The sequence below is a fragment of the Canis aureus genome, chromosome 4 (assembly GCF_053574225.1).
Source record: "Canis aureus isolate CA01 chromosome 4, VMU_Caureus_v.1.0, whole genome shotgun sequence".
Lineage (NCBI taxonomy): Eukaryota > Metazoa > Chordata > Mammalia > Carnivora > Canidae > Canis > Canis aureus.
In genome coordinates this window covers 5,499,387-5,521,022 of record NC_135614.1, presented here as the reverse complement: position 1 = coordinate 5,521,022, position 21,636 = coordinate 5,499,387, and the positions used below count along the sequence as shown (strand labels likewise).

The 21,636-nt window shown below is 41.4% G+C and overlaps 2 protein-coding genes across 2 annotated transcripts in view; one reads left to right on the top strand and one right to left on the bottom strand.

Moving 5' to 3' along the window:
• The window catches only part of LYST (lysosomal trafficking regulator), a 183,896-nt gene extending 175,962 nt beyond the window's left edge, over positions 1–7,934 (bottom strand). Inside the window, exon 1 of the mRNA XM_077894418.1 lies at positions 7,799–7,934. The gene's annotated coding sequence lies outside the window, so the exon portion shown is untranslated. The remainder of the gene's footprint in view (positions 1–7,798) is intronic.
• On the top strand, positions 6,583–12,203 carry LOC144312017 (uncharacterized). Its single transcript, XM_077894335.1, has 3 exons — positions 6,583–6,628; positions 7,115–7,878; positions 8,509–12,203. The coding sequence occupies exons 1-3, from the start codon at positions 6,583–6,585 to the stop codon at positions 8,692–8,694; spliced, it is 996 nt and encodes a 331-aa protein (XP_077750461.1). The 3' UTR covers positions 8,695–12,203.
• Positions 12,204–21,636: the final 9,433 nt, after the last annotated feature.

The window sequence follows — 21,636 nt, the reverse complement described above, 5'->3', positions numbered from 1 at the left end:
TGAGTAGAAACCAAGAGTCAGATGCTCAAATGACTGAGCTGCCCAGGTGCCAGGGAGAAGAGATTTCTTAAAAGAGACTTTGCAAAAGAGACACCTTAAAAGAAAGTTCAATTTTTCCAAGCCCTTCATTTACACTAATAATAAAAATAATTTATAACATTTTACAATTTTCAAGTAAAATCTTAAGAGTGTTTTGTTCATCTACCACAATAAATCCATACGTTAGGACCTCTATTTTACTTATTTAAAAAGATTGTCTTCTACAACCTGTCAGAGTCAAAGAACAAAAAGAGAAGATGTCTCAGCAACAAGAAAGTAGCTGGAATAAAAATCTAGCGGTTGTAGGAAATACAATTCTAGAATGAGTCTCACTGAGGCTCTGTGCCTCAATCTGTACATCAAGCATCCCTAGATCTTTGATTTTGATTCCCCATGTGAAGAATGAGAAAATGGATTTTATCTCTTGTTAGTTTTCAAGCTTTAAAATGTGCTGGCAGTGTTCCTGAGATGTGTTAATGTTGCATATAGAGAAAGAAACTTTGGTCAAAGCTACTTGATAAAAACTAACACAAGTTATTTAAAAAGCATCAATGTTATGGGATCAGGAATCCTGAACTAATAAACCTTATATGCACATTCCTCCTTCCCTCAAAAAATGTAGAGAAAAAAAAAAGAATCCTAGAGTTATTCTATAACCTAAATGTCACTTTTCAGTATTTCACCAGATTAGGAATTCTCTCTCTTCAATAAACATTTTCTACCTATTTCAGCTTCTGATGAGTTGTAGTTATTACAAAGTTTGTCTTACTTAATTTAAAATGTATCTTCCTCTTACTTTCACTCTTTCCATTACAACAAAATTACTAACTAGACATTACCAGAAGGCATTGGTTAGAAATCCAGCTCCCTCCTAGTTTTTACCCCTTTGTCTCCATTGGCTTCTTCACTGCCTTCCTTAAATGAATGAATGAATGAATGAATGAAATATATATACATATATGTATGTATACACACACACACACATACACACACAAACACACACACACATATACAGGATATATATATATATATATTTATACACAGGATATATAGATCCTGTTAACACCTTCCTCTTTCAAGATTACTCAAACGTAGTCTTCACTTAAAGTAGTCTTCCTGTCTCCACCTTACCTCTCTGTGTACTGCAGACTGACTTTTGCCCACACTTCTCTACCAAAACTAGTCAGGCCAAGATTAACAACCCTCTAATTGCCAATGGACACATTCCAGTCCTTATCTTATTTGACCTCTCAGAGGAACATAAGGCATATGAGAGATTAATTTCTTGAATCTCTCTCTTCTTTCTGGATTTGTGGATACTAAATCTCTTGTGGCTTTCCTTCTAACCATTCCTTCTCAGTCTCCCTAGTTGTATTCTTCTTTGCCAGCTTCTTCATGTTGGTGAGTCTCTGGATTCTGTCCTCCTCCTCCTCATTCTCTTTGTGGGTTTTTTTTTTTTTTTTTTTTTTTTTTTTGTGATCTCATCCACTTTTAAGGTTTCTAGTATCACTTATATGTTAATGGATTCCAAATCTTCATATAGAAATGAATCCAGAACTTCTTTCAAATCTCCAGACTCTTACAGAACAAAATGTACATAGAACATTTCAGGGCAATGCTATAGGGCTAGAGAGAATAATCCTGGGTAAGTTCCATTCATATTCCTCTAGTTTAGGGCTCAATTCATTCATTTTCAACATCCACAGCCCATTTCCAAGGTGACAGCTCCTCTAGTTACCTGTCACTGATATGACTAAACATCTTGATTTGCCTACGACAGTCCTAATTTATGAATGCTGTCCCAGAGTAACTATTAAAGACATTCTTTCCATTTTCATAATAATACCTGTTTGGTCAATAAATTACATGATCACCCTACCTGCCCACCCACCCTTTCTGATTTTCCACACACGACTAGATGAGTCTTCCTTCCTCCCTGGATTCTTTACTCTCTAGCTTTAGGAAACCTAGTTCCATTGCTAAGAAACAGCCCTATCTCCTCTACCTTTACACAAGAGGTTCATTTCATCTCTTCCTCTTAATAAATCACTATATACACCCAGATCCCAGGCCAGGAAGACAGATCAGCATTATTCTGGTTATCACCTGGTTCCTAAGGTGGCCTATGCATCATTATTATCCCATTTTTATCCAATTTTAAGGCTATATTATATTTGTAGTTGTCAACTACTGACTTTGAGTCTTTCATCTCCATTTACTGAGAACTTTGTCATATAATTCTTATCTTCCACTCCATACAAGATCTATTATTTGGGAGCTTCATTATCTATAAGAACAAATAATCCCAACATACTAGGATTCAGAGCTCTTTGATTTCCTTTTCTTCAATGACCTCTACTTTGTAGAGGGTAAGCATAGTTTAGTAGGTGGTTGTGAAAAATATGTATAATAACTATAGAAAAAGCATTTACTATAGTGACTAGTATACAGCATTTGATAAACGGTAGTTTTTATTAATATTACAATTGTAATTAGCACTATTAATTTCGGCTACCAACCATCATTGGTCATACTTTGGCCCTTATCGTCAGCTATGACTGTTTCAACTCCAGAATCTTAAAGTTAGGACCTCACATCTTGTGCCTATTTTTCCATCTCTAGTACTTCTTTACTTCTATTAATCTTACAGCTTACTCACTGAGATTCTTCACCCTCTTTGTTCTGTACTTTTATCAGCTTCATCTTGGCTTAGCTGTCTTCATTAATCAAGCAGGATACCTCTGGTTCAGCCCTTCAATTAGCAACCTCATTATCACCCTCAGTTTCTTGACTTTATACCATCCCCCAACACAAGTTATACATCATATCCTCACTTCCGATCACCATCTAGATTCAGTCTAATTATATGCTTTCTGTACTGCTTAACCATTCTGATTGGCTGCTTTCCTCATTTGTGATTTCAAGGGTGTTTATCATTATTCAGCAATTAGGTCAGTGTTCCCTAGTCAAGCCCCTTTTCCAATCACAACAGTAACCTTTCCCATGAAACATACCCCAACCCACGCCCTTCCTTCTCAATTTCAGCAGATAACCTGGCTCCACGGAGACAAGAGATGTTATCCTGGACATGTACCTATATTATATCAGTATTCACTGTCTATTTCCTTTTCTTTTTTTAAACAGGAAGGTGCATCACTGCTCTTCTCCAAAATAACCCTTTCACCTGTGATCTTGTTCCCAACCCTTCCAGTTCCTCTGAGGTTATGTCTGATCATCTTTCTCTTGTGACTTCAATTTTCTTTCTTCTTCAATGGACCCTTTCCATCAGTCCACTAAAGTTCCTTGACTCTTTCATCCTTAAGGAAAAACAAACCTTCCCCAATCACATTTCCCTGCTCAAGCTTCTACCCACTGTCCTCTCTTCCTTACCAAAAGAATTTGAAAGGATATGTTTACTGAATGAATGAAGACTTTTCATTTGGTTTAGACTTCTCTTCTTCTGAGTTCCAGGCTGACCTACATATTTTGAAAAGTTTAATTACATGTGACTCAGTTCTGACAAAGAAAACAACTATTTTCACCAAACTGATATGAATAGATGAATTTCACATCTCCAAATCTGTTCCTCCACCTATATTTTCAAATTTATGATCAATTACCAGCATTACCATTCACTCAGTCAGACAATCTAGAATCCTTAAAGCCCACTTTGATTCTTCCCTTTCTTTAACTTTGTATCTAAGTAAGTCCTTTCTAAAATCTCCCACATCTGTCCCCTTCATGACTTCCCAGGGCTCCTATTGTTGAGTCCTCTTCCTCTGACACTACTTCACAGGGATGTTCTGAGGGTTAAATAAAATAATGGGAATGCACTCTGTAAGATGCAAGGTGCTTAAAAAGATTATTTAATATTATCATATATTTGGCAAAGTGTGCAAGGGGCTAATATGACGTGTTCTTAAAAAAGCAATTCTGGGTCTTAATAATCAGTGCCTTGTTTTCTAATCACAAATTATAAAGCATCTGCTTGGCAATCTGGCCTATAATTTTTCTAGGAATCACTTAGTATCAAGACATTCAATGTACAGTTTCTAAGCTTTCCCCCTCCCCACTCTGTTTTTAAATTTAAAATATGTGATTCAGGTTTCTGGCAAAAATCTTCTATCCTCTTTACTTTATAAAGATGAGTGGCTCTAGTTATATAAACATTTCTAAGTAGGTGCAATACCCTCTCTTATCATTCATCTATTTCTTCCACTCATTTAAAGTGGCTAGCAGTTCTCTTATTTCCTCATGCATTTTGAGTTTCAATTTCAAGGAATCACATTTGAATGGAACAATGACTAGCCTTCTGGAAAATTGTTTAATTCCTTTCTTCGCTAATTAAGATGGTCACATTTTAAGCATTACTTTTTCTTTTTTTTTTTTTTTTTAAAGATTTTATTTATTTATTCATGAGAGACACAGGGAGAGAGAGAGAGGCAGAGACACAGGCAGAGGGAGAAGCAGGCTCCATGCACATCCTCCTCCCGATGTGGGACTCAATCCCGGAACTCCGGGATCACACCCTGAGCTGAAGGCAGACGCTCAACCACTGAGCCACCCAGGCATCCCTACTTTTTCATATTACTAAATAAGATTTTTATTTTCCCCCAACCATTAGACCTGAGAAGCATTCAGAGTTTCTAAATGTATCAGGTCTCTCTCAATTACTGTAAATCAAGGCCAGGAGTATTAAGAGAGACAAGAACAAATACTGGTGAGAAGCAATAGCAAAAGAAAGTAGGATCTAAGAGAATACAGTGTTCCCAATGACTCCAAGATCAGTTTAAAACTAGTTATTAATCTGACAGTTTTAAGATATACTTTCAGAATATATTTAGGTTGAAAATCCATTAAAAAAATGTTAGTTTATAACCTGGGTTCTTAATGTAAGGGATAGACCTTATATTCTAGGGTCCTGATACATATTTTTGATACAAGTTTTACAGGCCAAATTCTGTTGTTCCGCATACTGCATAATTTGATGAAAAGATCTCCATTTAACATGTGATGGCCCATTTATTTCAAGCCATTTTTTAATGAAACTAAAGAATTAGGATAATCCCTCTATATTACTGAATCATCAATAAAGTATTAAAAATACAGGTCATTTCCATTGTAATTTCACAAATGCCAAGTGAAGTCACATTTGATAACGAGATTTCTGAAGCTTAAAAAAAAATTCTTGAACTTAAGCCAGCCATCCAAACATAACTTGGGAAAAGATAAATCATTGGAGGTGTTCAATACAGGAACAAACTGCAAAGATACTCTGAAATTCTGGGTGATACAGCTTTCTCTACAACTGAAACTAAAAGACAGATGCTCTGAGTGCAAGCAAATAAAAACAAAACTGCACTTGGTGAAATCAATGATTAAGCTGGTCCAAAAGAACTAAAAAGAAAATGAGTATGAAAAAAAAGTTGGCAGTTCATGGGTGAAAATATTAAGCCCCTGATAAAGTCAAAATAATGTAATGTCTTCAATACAAAAATCACTGGAATCTACTACTAATAATCTCTACTTGAATGTCTCATTTTACTGTCCTCTCAGCACCCCCTAACCCTCTCCCCATCAAATTGCTCATCTCATAAACCTCATCTCAGTATATGTCTACTTCATCTTCATTTTTGCTCCGACAAAAATTCTGGTATAAATCTCCTGTTGAGTATACCCCCAATTCATCCAGAAATCAACCACTCCACCAGTTTTACTCTGGTCTCAATTATAATCATCTCTAGCCCCAGCTCTGGCAAGAGTCCCTGAGTTGATAACCCTGCCCCTGCCCCTGCCCCTGCTCCTGCCCAATCCCTCCCTCTGCCCCAGTCAATTCTCCACTCTAGCCACCAGAATGATCCTTTTTAAAAGTCTGGTTATATTTCTTCTCTATTCAAAGGGATGACTCCCCTTCTCACTCAGAGTATTAAACCAAGTCTGTACAAAGGCTTACAAGGCCTCACCCAAGCTGTCTTACCATTCCCACTTACCTCACTTCATTTCTACTACTCTTACTTTGCTCACTCCCCCACAGCCAAATCAGCCTTTGAGCTGTCCTCAAACACACCCAGTACACTCCTGCCTTAAAGCTCTTGTAAGTGCCTTTCCCTCTGCTTGAACACTCTTCCTCTAGAGAGGGATATGGATTACCTTCTCACTTCCTCCTAGTCTTGGGCTCAAATGCCATGTTCTCTGAGAAGTCTTTCCTGGCTCTAACCTCTAGTTAATTCTAAGCTCCAGTTAAAATTGCAACCCTCTCCCCCTATCCTCCCTCCTTCCTGCTTTTTCCTCTATAGTCCTTGACACTAAATGACATAGCACATATTTTATTATCTGAGATCCCCCACAAGAATGCAAGCTCTGTGAAGGAGGGGATATTCATCTGTTCAGAAAACTGTTTGGCACACAGTACATGCTCAATAAATATCTACTAAATTCATACATCATTTTATAATTTACAAACTGCTTTCATGTCAGTTAAATTATATAATAACTCATTTTCTCCTAATCCCTCCTCTTCTCCAACCTTTAAGCAGTAACAACATGGAGGACAGCAAAGAGATATCAGAAAAAAAGTTGCTGACTACTCGTAAAGCTCTTAAAAACAAATACCCCATATTAATAACTATATCTATAAAATGAAAGCTCAGAGTCAACATCTTTATTAGCATAAGGTTTCTGGGTGTGGAAGTTTAAAGCAGCAGCAGACCGGCCAAGAATCATCAGGAAGAAAAGCCCAACTCAGTTCGTCCTATCAATCTGTTAAACAAACCCTAGGAAAAACGCGAGCTGCATTCAACGTGCAAGGAAGCACTGGTCCGTACTCAACAACAACGTATTCAAGGCAAGACGCAACTCCCTTAGTATTTTCTATCTGCTTCAAACAAGCCTCAAGTACCCAGCGCCGTCATAGGGAACGTTTTGTTTAGCCCGATAAGAATTGAGGCTAGGGAGCGGTTCTGAAAGCCTCCTCCCTGACCCCCTCCACCTCCAAACAACCCGTTGACCTCCACTCTGTGGTGTCGGGAGGTCTCCCGGTTATTTTTCAAACACTGTAGTCCCCCCGGAGGCTAAGGGGCATCCCAGCCAAGGAAGGCTCTACTGACGCCCCGGCACAGACGGCCGCTATCTCAGAGGCCCCTCTGGCCCCGCAGAGGGTGTCACAGACGTGAGACGAGCAGCAGACGGAGGCACGCGGGGGAGAGGACAGATGGGCGAGCACCGCGGGACAGGAGCGCGGGAGCCACTGCAAGGGTGGTGGCGCGGAAACTGCCAGCTCCCGCGTCGACTTGCCAGTCTGGGCCCGGCCGGGGTGGAGCGAGTGCCACCGCACAGGACAATGAATACGACCGCGCTAGCAGCACCGCGTCGCCAGCCTCGTCCACCTCCGGCCCCGCGGCCCCCGCGCGCGCGGAAATAAAGTTGGTGGCGGGTGGCCGCCGCAAGGGTCCCCAGGGGCCGCGGGGAGCTCCCGCCTGCCTCGCGGCCGCTGTCACACGCTGCCCGGCGCCGCGGGGAGACATCTCGGAGACCGGGAGCCGGACGAGACGCCCGAGGACCGGCTCGGGGCCGAGCCCCCCCGCGCCCTTAGCCCCGGGGCCGCGACACCCAGCTCCGGCCGGCGGCCGCCACCCCCAATCCGCCCTCTCTCCAGGCCGGGGACGGTGTCCGGGACCCCAAGCCCTCGGCCGGCGTCATCCGCGCCCGGCGGCCGCCTTTTTTACCTGCTGTGTGGCTGCCGCCGCGCGCTTCTACTCACCGGGAGAATCCCGAGTCGTTGTCGCCGCTGCAGCTGCCACCCCCGTCGCCGCCGCGAACTCCCCACCCCCGCCCCCTCAGGTAACCCAGGAAACCGGGAACACCACCCCCGCCCTTCCCCGGTCCTGACCCAGTCCCGCTCGCCTGCGCGTGCGCGCTGGCCCCGCCTCGCGCGTCCCGAGCCCCGTCCCGAGCCCCGCCCCTCGCAGGCAGGGCAGCGTCGGCGTCGCAGGCGTGACGCGGGGAGCCGCCGAGCCAATGGGGAAGAGAGGGGGGCGGGCCGGCCTCAAGGCGAGGGCCCTGACGTTTCTCCCGCGCGACGGAGGCTCGGGGCAGACTTGCCTCCGGTCTTCGCCCCGTCTGTGCCCTGCGAGGCTGGTTATGTCAGACCCAGGGCAGAGCGACCAGCGTTTGGAAAGCATCAGGCGCTCGCGCGGCGTCCGCTTCCTGCATCCAACATGGACCGGCAGGCGTCCTGTCCTCCTTGTGTGGGCCCAGAGGACGGGGGCACAAGAACCATGGGAAGGGGTTGGGAGAGGGAGGACCGGTTACCCCGAGGAAGCCTAGCCAGCCTTCCTCTGCGGGCCGGGAGAAGCAGTTTTGCAAAGGTACCGGTACGCTTCTTTCGGAAACGAAGCCGCCGTAGAAATCATTCAGCGCAAATGTCTATGTTTCAACTTAGCTCTCTTCAAACACATTTGTTGTATACAGTGCGCACCGTCCACAGCACATACCTTCAAAGAGCTGTGCCTCCAGCAGGCAGGCGCCGGAGCTTTAATACGGAGATGTTTTGGCTGCGTCGCTGAGCGCCGGGCCCAGCACGTGGCTGATCCGCTGCGGACGCCAGCAGTTTGGCCTTTTAGAGGACACCCCTGCTCCCCACCCAGTCTCGGGTAGTCCTCGCGAGGCGTGTCAGAGGTGCTGAGGAAGACCTTGAACGGGGCTCAGGTCCTACCTAAACAATACAAACTATAAGGGGATGGGCTACAAATTGACAGCAATTGCTTTAGAATCAACAACTCCTGTTTTGTTTTTGTTTTTGTTTTTGTTTTTGTTTTGGGGGGGGGGGTTGCACAGGAACCAAGAAATAGAAATAAATCAGGATGGTATGTCTTAAAGCTGTATACCAAATGCAATTCTCATCTGACCCAATGACGAGCAAAGTAAATAGTTGACCAGTGATGTGGTTTAAAGCGGCTCTTGGGGAAAATTCTGCACTTTAAAATATCTCCCCACTGACGCCTGACGTTCAACCTTTAGCAGTTCATATCTTTGGGCAGAGGTTGCCGGCATCCTCTGGCAATCTTTTAGAATGCAAACACTCCAAGGATGGACAAACAACTGAAGTCACTAGCAAATTAGTGAGGAGATGTCTTAGGGAAATCACTACTCATTTAACAAATATAATGAGCACCTATTATGTGCTAGGTATCCTTTGTGCTAGCTAGGTGCTGGAGATACTTTGGTGAATTTCCCTGAACTAAAAAGAGGAAGAGAAAGCCAGAGGACCTATTTCACAGTTTTACCTAACAGTGAACCTACTCTTACTTTCACATCAACTTTTACCCACTAATCTTAAAAAAAAAAAAAAAGAAAATCTTTTTTTTTAAATAGACAATTCATAGAAATGATAAGTAACAATCCAGTTTCTTTTTTCTCTTGAATGCAAGATAATTGATGATCATGATTTTGTTAAACCAAACAGAATGAAACAGACTTTGTATTACAAAAGTACACAATTAGTCCTCAAAGTATTACTTATTTGTAGAAGGCACAAAGTAATGTCATTTGTGACTATTCTTTTCTCTATATATCTGTATAGCCGTCACCAAAGTATTTGTTCAAAAGTATCTTAGAACATAGATATTAAGTATACATAATTAGATAAAACTTAGTTCAAAAGATTTCAAAAGAGCACAAGAAATGTGTAACTATGTACATTCAATAGAAGAAAGAAAAAAAGAAAAGGTAAAAGGTGTATAGAAGGAAGGATTACTTATATACGTACCACACTTTGGAAAACTTTGTTAAGTGTGAAGCTCTCCAGATAATTTGACTCTAAAATTAGATTCTAAAATCAAGGTTTTGATAGATGCAGTTAATGTACAGTTGGCCCTTGAACAACACAGGGGTTAGGGATACTGACCCCTGTGCAAAGAACTTTTGACTTCCCCCAAACTCCACTATTAACAGCCTACTTTTGACTGAAAGCCTTACCATGACATAATCAACATGTATTTTGTATCTTATATGTGTTACATACTGTATTCTTAAAGTAAGCTAGAGAAAAGAAAATGTTAGTGAGGAAATTATAAGGAAAATACATTTATACTACTATATTGTACTTGTCGAAAAAAATCCATGTATAAGTGGACCTATGCAGTTCAAACCCATGTTGTTCAAGGGTCAAATGTAAATGTGCATAACTTCACTTTAATTATTCACCAAAATGCCTGAAAATAATTTCGTGGCCATGTGGCTGTATAAATCAGACCATGTCATACCTCTGCTCAAAACCCTGCAATGGTTCTCCCATTTCACCCAGGTAAACACCCAATTCCTTATAGGGGCCTCCAGAGCTCTACATCACCCAGATACCCACACCTCATCTCTTCCTACTCTCCCAACCCTTCAGACCTACTGTTTACCAAACATTCCAGATGCATTCCTGCCTTAAGGCCTCTGCGCTGGCTGCCCCCTCAATCAGAAATGCCTTTTTCTCCAAAAGGCTATATGTATAACCCTCTTACCTCCTGTATCTTTGCTCAGATATCCCCTTCTCCATGAAGTCTATCTCAACATTGTCCTTAAACCTTGGCAAGAGGATAACTCTGCCCTGGGCCCCACACTTGAGTGTCCCTCATATCACAAATGCCATATGTTATGGATGGAATGACTTCTGCCTCCCCTCCCCAAATGCATATGTTAAATTCAAAAGCCACAATGTGACTCTGTTTGGAGACGGAGCCTTTAAAGAGATAGTTAAGGTCATAAAGGGTGGGACCCTCATCTAATAGGACTGGTGTCCTTATAAGAAGGGTAAGAGACATCAGAGCTTTCCACACACGTACAGAGGAAAGGCCACCTGAGGACACAGCCAGAAGTCAGTTATCTGCAAACCAGGAAGAGAGGTCTCACCAGACGTCAACCTGCTGGTGCTTTGATCCTGGACTTCCAGCCTCCAGACTGTGAGAAATTACATTTCTGTTGTTTTAAGTCACCCAGTCTGTAGTATTATGTTAAGACAATCAAAAAAAAAAAAAAAAAAAAGACAATCCTGGAAGACAAATATAACACCCAAAATATTTTTAACAAGAATATAATACATAACTTCCTCATCTATTATGTTCATTTTTATTATCTCCTGGATATAGACTTTGTGAAGTCAGCAACCTTTGTTCTGTTTATGATGTACCCCAAGTGCCAGAAGTGTATCTGGCACAGAATAAGCATTCAGCAAATATTTATGGAATGAACATTTTAATGGAGGCAAGTTTGTTTAAATTCAAATAAATATCCAAATAGTTAATCATAATTTAAGATGAAGTTTGAAACGTTAAAACCCACTGCACAGCACTGGAGCAGAAATGGATTTTTGAAGAAGTAGTAGAGAGGATGCAGGGCTTTCATTTTTGTAACAGTAACACAGTCAAAATTATAGAGATTTCCACATTTGACCACAGACGGAGCAATTGCTACATTAAAAAATTATAGAGCTGCCTGGGTGGCTCAGTCATTGAGTGTTGAACTCTTGGTTTTGGCTTAGGTCATGATCTCAGAGTCAGGGATAGAGCCCATGTGGGGCTCCACGCTCAGGGGAGAGTCTGCTTCTCTCCCCCCCCCCCCCCCCCGCTCTCTCTCTCTCTCTCAAATAAATAAAATCATTTTAAAAGTTGTAGATATATAAATTTAGTTTTGGAGTGCTTTATATTATTAAGATGTATATGAATCTTTTTAAAATGTGCTTTTTACTAGGCCCCTTAAAACTTATTGAAGAAGTCAGTTCTTAATGTCTCCATGAAGTTGTTTGACAAAATTTCCTCCTTCTTTTTGCAAAACTTAGAAAGATTTTTAAATGTAACTTTCTTAACTAAATCACTGGTAACATTTTAAATTTCCCAAAGTACGTATATTTTACTTTAAAAACTCTTATGTCTTTAAATTACAAGGTTTGTAAAAGTGCTCTTTACAGCCAGTTTAAAGTGTTAAGACAACCCAAATCTCTCTTCTTTGTTGTGGAAATTTCATGCTGAGTGTATCTTAGTGTCCCACTTTCATGTGTAGGAAAGACTGTACTTGTGGGCAGCAGTGTCATTAATTCTCATAAAAGTTCTTTTTTCTTTTTCAATTCTGAATTATCTTTCCGCTTAGGATGGAAAACGTTTGCTGTAATATAAATTCAAACATTAAGGCAAATAAACAATTTAGAAAACGAAAGGCTTATGTGATCTCATCTCAGAAATAGTCACTAGTAAGTGATGTACATGTCCACAGACACACACACACAGCTATAAAGTTGTTACCATCATTGAAAAAGGAGGAATTTGTGTCCATTATTGAGCATATTTCTTACCCGAGTGATTTATCTGCCATTTCTTATTTTAACGGTTGATCTTTGTCTGTCTTAACTCCCAACATATTCCTGTGTTCAACAAGTTTATGATGAACTTTGAGCTGTAACCTGCATGAACTATTTATTTTGGAAGAGCAAACTAAGTCTGTCCTGTGCAACAGATAGGCTAACAAGTGGAAAAAAATTAAGAAACATTATAAGAAATGCACATTTGCTATCTATGGCTGTTTATAAGACCAAGAGCCAGGGGATCATAGCAGACTAAAAATTTACAAGAACCCTCTAAAATTTGTGGTATCTCATTTAGAAGATGAGAAAAACAGAGATAGTTCGAGTTATCCACAGGTTCACAGAGGAGAATATCACTTGACCAGTTCAAAGCAAGGATTAGAAAGGGCTGGTCAGATTCAAGGTAAGAAACAGGTGAAGATATGTGTGTGTGTGTGTGTGTTTGTGTGTGTGTGTGTGTGTGTGTGTTTCCCTCCCTACTCAAAAACACCTGCTATGTAAAAAGATTCTTAATATGTAGTCTTTCTCTATAATTTCATATATACCACGATTTTGTACCACTTCAAAAAAAAAATGACTCTAACTCTACTTAATACCAGACACAGAATCTATCAGTAATAGTGTTAGGTTGATCCATTATTTCAGGCCTTGATTCAACTACAGGGTATTTTCCATGTACTTGCAATGCTCGATGCTTCGGGATACAATAGTAAAGATAAGACCAAGGATGACTGGGAACCCCAGACAGGAAGACAAGCAATGACAGTGAAGGGTGATGAGGGTTAGGACAGCACCATGCATAGGGATTCCTAGGGCACTGTGGAGGAACATCCAATCCCACATCTGGGATCAGAAAAGCCTTCACAGAAAAGCTAACTCTAGCCTTGAGACTTAAAAGACTCAGCAGCAGGGATGCCTCAGTGGCTCAGTGGTTGAGTGTCTGCCTTTGGCCCAGGATGTGATCCTGGAGACCTGGGATCAAGTCCCACATCGGGCTCCCTGCATGGAGCCTGCTTCTCCTTCTGCCTGTGTCTCTGCCTCTCTCTCTCTCTCTGTGTCTCTCATGAATAAATAAATAGAATCTTTAAAAAAAAATAAAAGACTCAGCAGGCTTCAGGCAACCATTTTTTCCTACATACACCTTTAGTTCTCCCAGTCTAGGTAGACCAGATTTTAAAAATGAGATGAATGTTGTGAGTTTTTCACAAAGTGAAGTTTATTCAATTCAGAAGACTGTCCTCTTCTGAAACTATGACCTTATTATGTCTTCAGAATTTCCAATAACCTTCCTTTAAGATATGGCAATAATAGCCATGCATAAGTTCCCTGACCTTTCTTGACAAATAGATTGACCCCTGAAAGAGTTCATTGCTTTGTTCTTTTTGTTGTTGTTGTTGTTGTTGTTGTTGTTGTTGTTATTGTAGCTGTCTATAATATCCATGTGTCCAGAAGCCATCAGCAGCTAGGCCAGTACAGGCCTGGCGGGGTGTTCTAGGGCCTTGCTCCTCCTCGGACTGGCAGCTTCAGCATCATCTGGGAACTTGGGAGAAATCCAGAATCTCAGTCCACAACCGTAGACTTACTGAGTCATACTAGGCATTTCAACAAGCTCCTCAGATTATTTATATGCACATTAAAGTTTAAAAAGCACCACTCTAGGAGAGAGAATAGCATGTGTAAAAACTGATGAGGGAATCCATTCCTGATCAAAACTCTTCAGAGTGTAGGGATAGAGGGAACATTCCTCGACATCTTAAAACAATCTATGAAAAGCCCACAGCAAATATCATTCTTAATGGGGAAGCACTGGGAGCCTTTCCCCTAAGATCAGGAACAAGACAGGGATGCCCCCTCTCACCACTGCTGTTCAACATAGTACTGGAAGTCCTAGCCTCAGCAATCAGACAACAAAAAGACATTAAAGGTATTCAAATTGGCAAAGAAGAAGTCAAACTCTCCCTCTTTGCCGATGACATGATACTCTACATAGAAAACCCAAAAGTCTCTCCACCCCAAGATTGCTAGAACTCATACAGCAATTCGGTAGCGTGGCAGGATACAAAATCAATGCCCAGAAGTCAGTGGCATTTCTATACACTAACAATGAGACTGAAGAAAGAGAAATTAAGGAGTCAATCCCATTCACAATTGCACCCAAAAGCATAAGATACCTAGGAATAAACCTAACCAAAGATGTAAAGGATCTATACCCTCAAAACTATAGAACACTTCTGAAAGAAATTGAGGAAGACACAAAGAGATGGAAAAATATTCCATGCTCATGGATTGGCAGAATTAATATTGTGAAAATGTCAATGTTACCCAGGGCAATATACACGTTTAATGCAATCCCTATCAAAATACCATGGACTTTCTTCAGAGAGTTAGAACAAATTATTTTAAGATTTGTGTGGAATCAGAAAAGACCCCGAATAGCCAGGGGAATTTTAAAAAAGAAAACCATATCTGGGGGCATCACAGTGCCAGATTTCAGGTTGTACTACAAAGCTGTGGTCATCAAGACAGTGTGGTACTGGCACAAAAACAGACACATAGATCAATGGAACAGAACAGAGAACCCAGAAGTGGACCCTGAACTTTATGGGCAACTAATATTCGATAAAGGAGGAAAGACTATCCATTGGAAGAAAGACAGTCTCTTCAATAAATGGTGCTGGGAAAATTGGACATCCACATGCAGAAGAATGAAACTAGACGACTCTCTTTCACCATACACAAAGATAAACTCAAAATGGATGAAAGATCTAAATGTGAGACAATAGTCCATCAAAATCCTAGAGAAGAACACAGGCAACACCCTTTTTGAACTCGGCCATAGTAACTTCTTGCAAGATACATCCACGAAGGCAAAAGAAACAAAAGCAAAAATGAACTATTGGGACTTCATCAAGATAAGAAGCTTTTGCACAGCAAAGGATACAGTCAACAAAACTCAAAGACAACCTACAGAATGGGAGAAGATATTTGCAAATGACATATCAGATAAAGGGCTAGTTTCCAAGATCTATAAAGAACTTATTAAACTCAACACCAAAGAAACAAACAATCCAATCATGAAATGGGCAAAAGACATGAACAGAAATCTCACAGAGGAAGACATAGACATGGCCAACATGCATATGAGAAAATGCTCTGCATCACTTGCCATCAGGGAAATACAAATCAAAACCACAATGAGATACCACCTCACACCAGTGAGAATGGGGAAAATTAACAAGGCAGGAAACCACAAATGTTGGAGAGGATGCGGAGAAAAGGGAACCCTCATACACTGTTGGTGGGAATGTGAACTGGTGCAGCCACTCTGGAAAACTGTGTGGAGGTTCTTCAAACAGTTAAAAATATACCTGCCCTACGACCCAGCAATTGCACTGTTGGGGATTTACCCCAAAGATACAAATGCAATGAAACGCCGGGACACCTGCACCCCGATGTTTATAGCAGCAATGGCCACGATAGCCAAACTGTGGAAGGAGCCTCGGTGTCCATCGAAAGATGAGTGGATAAAGAAGATGTGGTTTATGTATACAATGGAATATTACTCAGCTATTAGAAATGACAAATACCCACCATTTGCTTCAACGTGGATGGACCTGGAGGGTATTATGCTGAGTGAAGTAAGTCAGCCGGAGAAGGACAAACATTATATGTTCTCATTCATTTGGGGAATATAAATAATAGTGAAAGGGAATATAAGGGAAGGGAGAAGAAATGTGTGGGAAATATCAGAAAGGGAGACAGAACGTAAAGACTGCTAACTCTGGGAAACGAACTAGGGGTGGTAGAAGGGGAGGAGGGCGGGGGGTGGGAGTGAATGGGTGACGGGCACTGGGGGTTATTCTGTATGTTAGTAAATTGAACACCAATAAAAAATAAAAAAAAAATAAAAAAAAAACTGATGAGGGAAATCATCATGGCTGGAAGATCCTTTCCAAAGTTGAGAGCATAAAGGCCACATTTCAGGGAGGATGAAGGTGATATTGGCAGAGCAGATGGGAGGGTGGGTGATGATTGATATTTTCCCTCTGCACCAACTGTACCTGGATAGATAGCTGCTCCATATTTTTTTTAATTTTTAAAAAGATTTTATTTATTTATTTGAGAGAGAGAGAGAGAGAAAGAGCATGAGTTGGAGGTGGTGTAGAGGGAGAGGGAGAGGAAGAAGCAGACTCTCCACTGAGCAGGGATCCTGACACAGGACTCGACCCCAGGACCACAGGATCAGGACCTGAATAAAAGACAGACGCTTCACTGACTGAGCCATCCAGGCACCCCAACTGTTCCATATTTCATCCTGGTTATTTTATTTTTAATTTTTTTAGGAGAGGATACAAAGAGAGAGGGAGAGAGAGAATCTTAAACAGGCTCCATGCCCAGCACAGAGCCCAGAGGGGGCCTGGATCTTAACAACCCCAAATCAAGACCCTAGCCAAAATCAAGAGTCAGATGCCTGACTGACTGACCTGCCCAGGCACTCGTATCCTGGTCATTTTAAACTAAGCCATGTTCTATATTGCTTACATTGCTCCATCATTTGTTGCAGAACCTCAAAACATGGGTTAAACTCTTGTGGGGCAAATAAAATACCTTGGGCCTATTCTGTGGCAGTTAGTGGGATGCATCATGACTATAACAACTGGTCATTCCAACCCTCCATAGTGACTGGTGAAGAGTCTGTTTTAATGAGGACCAGACACCAAAGGTTAAAGGTAAGTTAAGATATAAATTAAAGTATGCATCTTCTCTCTTTTATCTGCCAAAAGAGAAGGTATATCCCAAGTAAGTGTGACAGGCAAGCCAGAACACAATCTCAGATAGTCATCTTAATTTCCTATTGCCCAGTAAGTACTCTTATTCTTGTTATTTGTTAATCTTCTCAAACACACTTTGAGTTTATTATGTTGTGAGGACCCTATTTTACCTTTTTGTGTTCATTTTGAGCAGATGGAAGCTGCTCAATAAATTTTTTGAGTAAATGAGGAAGCTTATGATACAGAGGAATACAAGTAGCTGGCAGAATATATTATGACCAACAGTCATGGTCAATAGTTATTAGAGGTTATGTGTCTTTTATACTTCAGGAAATTTTAATTAAGTCCTGATTTTCATGCCTGGAATATAGGAATATTTTATGCCTGTGTGCATTCCAATGTGGCATCCTATTTGTTAGTAAAGCACTGTTTTATGCAAAGAGAAGTCAAACTTATAAAAATTATATAATCATTTCCCCAATTCCCCATGTAAACTAAACTGAGAGATATAGAACTGTCATATATTTGGAACCAGAACTGAATACTAATGCAGTGTGGTCTCACCTTGAGCCTAAGCTATGTTTACCCGTGGATTTCAAATAGTGGGAGGTGAAGGGGTCCAGTGGGACCCTCCAGGAGTAGATCTGCATGAGTGAGGAAAGAGTATTCTGGGGAAGTTGGTACCAAAGCTCCTCTAGTAATAAAACTTGGGTTGCAGAGGGAAGGGATGATTGTATGACAGCATAATGTCTGGTATCCAAATTTGTTCCCCATCAGCATCCCAGACAGCTCCAGGTCCTGAGATTCAGAGATATTTTAAAGGTCTCTGAGATTAAAAATGGAAAAGCCTGTTTCTATAGAATCCCTGGGCCCAGGCAGCACTACATTAGTATCCATGCAACCAAGTAGTCATATCAGAGAAACAAAGAATGGCCCCAGGTGGTGAGGCCTGCAGGATGTCAGCCTCAGCACGGGAGGTCATGTCATCAGATGTTTGCCTCGAATCTCGGGTTGCAGCGAAAACCCTTCTCCCTGACCCCCTTGAGCTGACATCAGAGCCATGCAGGAAATGTAGGGCTTCACAGGAACATAGAATTCATTTTGGAAACCCTTGACTTGTGGCCAACTTTTGTGTTTTTAAGGCAGCTATTCCATGAGCAAAGTTCTGAGAAAGCTATATCACTTAGCAGTACAGATGCAGCCCAGGTGTGCCATCTTATTGAAAATAAAATGTACAGTCTGTTTGGAAGTAGAACATCTGACACAGAAGAGTAACCCAAGACACACAATAATATTGGGGAAAATGCAGACATTATATTGGAAAATCAGCCACTGAAATAGAAAATGAAGACTCGGTGTTTCTAGATTCTAGCAACCTAACTGAGAAAATAGTTTATCAGACACAACATATTAAAGCATCGTTGTGAACTGCAAAGGACCTTAAATAAGAAAGTATTTATAAATATCTGGGCCCAGGGCACCTGGGTAGCTCAGTGGTTAAGTGTCTGCCTTTTGTTCAGGGTGTGATCCCAGGGTCCTGGAATCGAGTCCCACATCGGGCTCCCTGCATGGAGCCTGCTTCTCTCTCTGCCTTTGTCTCTGCCTCTCTCTCTCATGAACAAATAAATAAAATATTTAAAAATAAAATATCTCGGCCCATTTATTAACATAATCTTCTGGATGTTTATCCATAATTTAAAAAATATATCATCCTGTCACTTTCTGCGTGTTAGTGTGGCAGAAGAGTTCAGTCAGCAAAAACCCAAGACAACATCCCAGGAGTAGGTAAGCCCAGCCTTCAGTTGCATGGGGACTCCTGGCCAGGACATGGTTTCATCAAAATGCATTGCCTCCCTGGGCAAGGGGAAAGTGACTCTGGCAAGCAACTCTGTCCCTATGGGTGGACTTTGTGGCCAGTGCACAAGCTGCCACTTGACTCAGATTCTCCCGAATTCTGTGATTTCTGAAAGATCCTCCTCTTTCCATCTTGCCCTCCCTCCCTTCCCCCAACATCAGACACACTCTCCCAAAGAATCAGACACCAGCAACTGGAAATAAAAAGAATGATTATAGCCCTGCTTTTGCTGTTACTGTTCACACAAGTTTCTTCTCCAGACATTAAAAGCATCAGCCAAGAATGTGAGGTCACCAAATCAGAATGATAGATGACCAGGAAATGTCGCATAAAGCACCATCTTAGGGTCACTCAACCCTCAGGATGACCTCCCCTGACTTGTTTCCTGCCCAGCCTGTAGTACCATTTCTGGAACTCTGCTGCTGATTGATAATTAGGTCTACTGCAGAGCAAGAGTTTCCTGATGGGATCAGGGACAGACAACATCGTATGTGCTGGCAGGTGTACCTCTGCCTGTGGTTGGAAACCTGGCTTCAAACCCTGTGCTTGCTATCCACTATGCCCAACCTAAGCAATCTAGTGGCCTGGGTTCTTCACCCATTGAAGCAGCTACCAGGTGAGTGGCAATCCAACCCACCATGTCTGATTCTCAACAAAAAGAAATGGAATTAGAACATTCACCACTGGAGAGGATGTACTGGTGAGTATGTGGGGGGTTTCCTGAAATCCGATAAAGTCTGATATAGAAGAGATGTCTTCAAAAATAAGCTGAAACGGTGGCCCCTGGGGACTTTTAGCCAAAGAGGTGGAAAACAGTTGAATGCCAACAATATTCACCTCAAGTGACACTGAATGGCACCCTACGTCACTCCCAACCAGATGCTTGAGAATCAGAGTGAAAGACACCATTTAAAGGGAAAGAGAATACGGGGAGAGAAATTTGCCTCCAAATAGTCCCTTTGTTTTAACTCCATGCATTGCCCTCATCTTTTCCTGTCTAATTAAAAATGCCACCCTTCTTTCACACAAAATTCTATTTTCTTTTCTTTTTTTTTTTTTTTTAAATTCTATTTTCTAGGCTGTTTCTGAACTCTCTAGAATAGAGAAATACTGATCCACAAACTAAAAGCCCTGAAAATGGATCTTAGTTGTCAAAGGTGTTTCAGAAGAACTATTGTCTCATTTTTTTCCCCTTTGATGGAACGGCTGCTACATGTGCAGCACTTCCGTCGGTATGCAAGCCTTCTATCTTGTATACACAAGTGACTGATTCTATCACCTGATTCCCATAATTGTTCCAAAGAAGTATTATTTTTACTGACCACTTCTCTTCAATTTCAGGGAGTCAAGAGGGAGGAACGGAGGAGGGAGAATACACCCCACTCATTGGGAATTTATCAGTCTCTGTGAAAAAAACCCTCTAATCTTGCCTTCTACTCCCTGCCTTTCCGGAGAAGTCCTTCTGAACACACGGAAGAGAAGAATGTAGTTTGTAAGATCTGAAAGTAACTTTGTTGGTCAGTTCTTTGAAGGCAAGGAAGCTATGTGGATTTAGCACACAGTGAAAGCGTCGTAATTTGGCACCAACACCGTTATCAGTGGCTATAAACACATCTTTGGCACACCAGTAGGTTAGGCCAGAAATACCTATGTGAAATAGGTTAGAATATTCTACCTACAGGTTTTCACAGAAAACCATATCAATACTGACCAGATGGAATGCACACATAATGTATAGAACTTACCATCTATTTTTACCAAGAGTATTTAAAAAATTTTTTTATGATTTTGACTCAGGGCTTCCTTTCTATGTGCCTATTTCTTGTTTATAAAAAACACTCTCCTCAACTGTCATGTTTTAAAATCCTGCCAGTCAATTTCCTAAGAGATACTCATCCATGTCCCTGGAATTCTACTTTCTACTCAAGGATTTCTTTTTTTAGTCTGAATAGGAATGATCAAGTATTGCTGTGCTCCATCCTTTAAAAAATTCTATTTAGGGCAGCCCTGGTGGCTTAGCCGTTTAGCACCGCCTTCAGCCCAGGGTCCCATGTCGGGCTCCCTGAATGGAGCCTGCTTCTCCCTCTGCCTGTGTCTCTGCCTCTCCCTATATGTCTCTCTTGAATAAATAAATAAAATCTTTAAAAAATTCCATTTAGCTTCCTTTGAGAGATGAATACAAATCCTATTGACCTGCTAAAAATGCCCCAGTGTTACATGGGGGCCAGTTACTGTGATAATTCGGATGATCTTTGTTTTGAGGTTCCAGCATGCTTTCATTTGGATTGCTCTTTTTCTTAAGAATGTACAGGAAAAAAAAAAAAAAGAATGTACAGGAAAGGGGTGCCTGGGTGGCTGAGTTGGTTAAGTGTCTGCCTTTGGCTCAGGTCATGACCCTGGAATCCTGGGATTGAGCCCCACATCTGGCTTCCTACTCAACCTGGAGTCAGCTTCTCACTCTGCCCCTCCCCTCCCTTGTGCTCTATCTCTCTTTCAAATAAATAAATAAAATATATTTTTTTAAATGTACAGGAATATTTGTTATTTTACTAATGGTAGAATCAGAGCCTAGAGAACTAGTAACTCACTGGAGGGCTGGAACTCGGGGTTCTTGACTCTACACTCCCAAG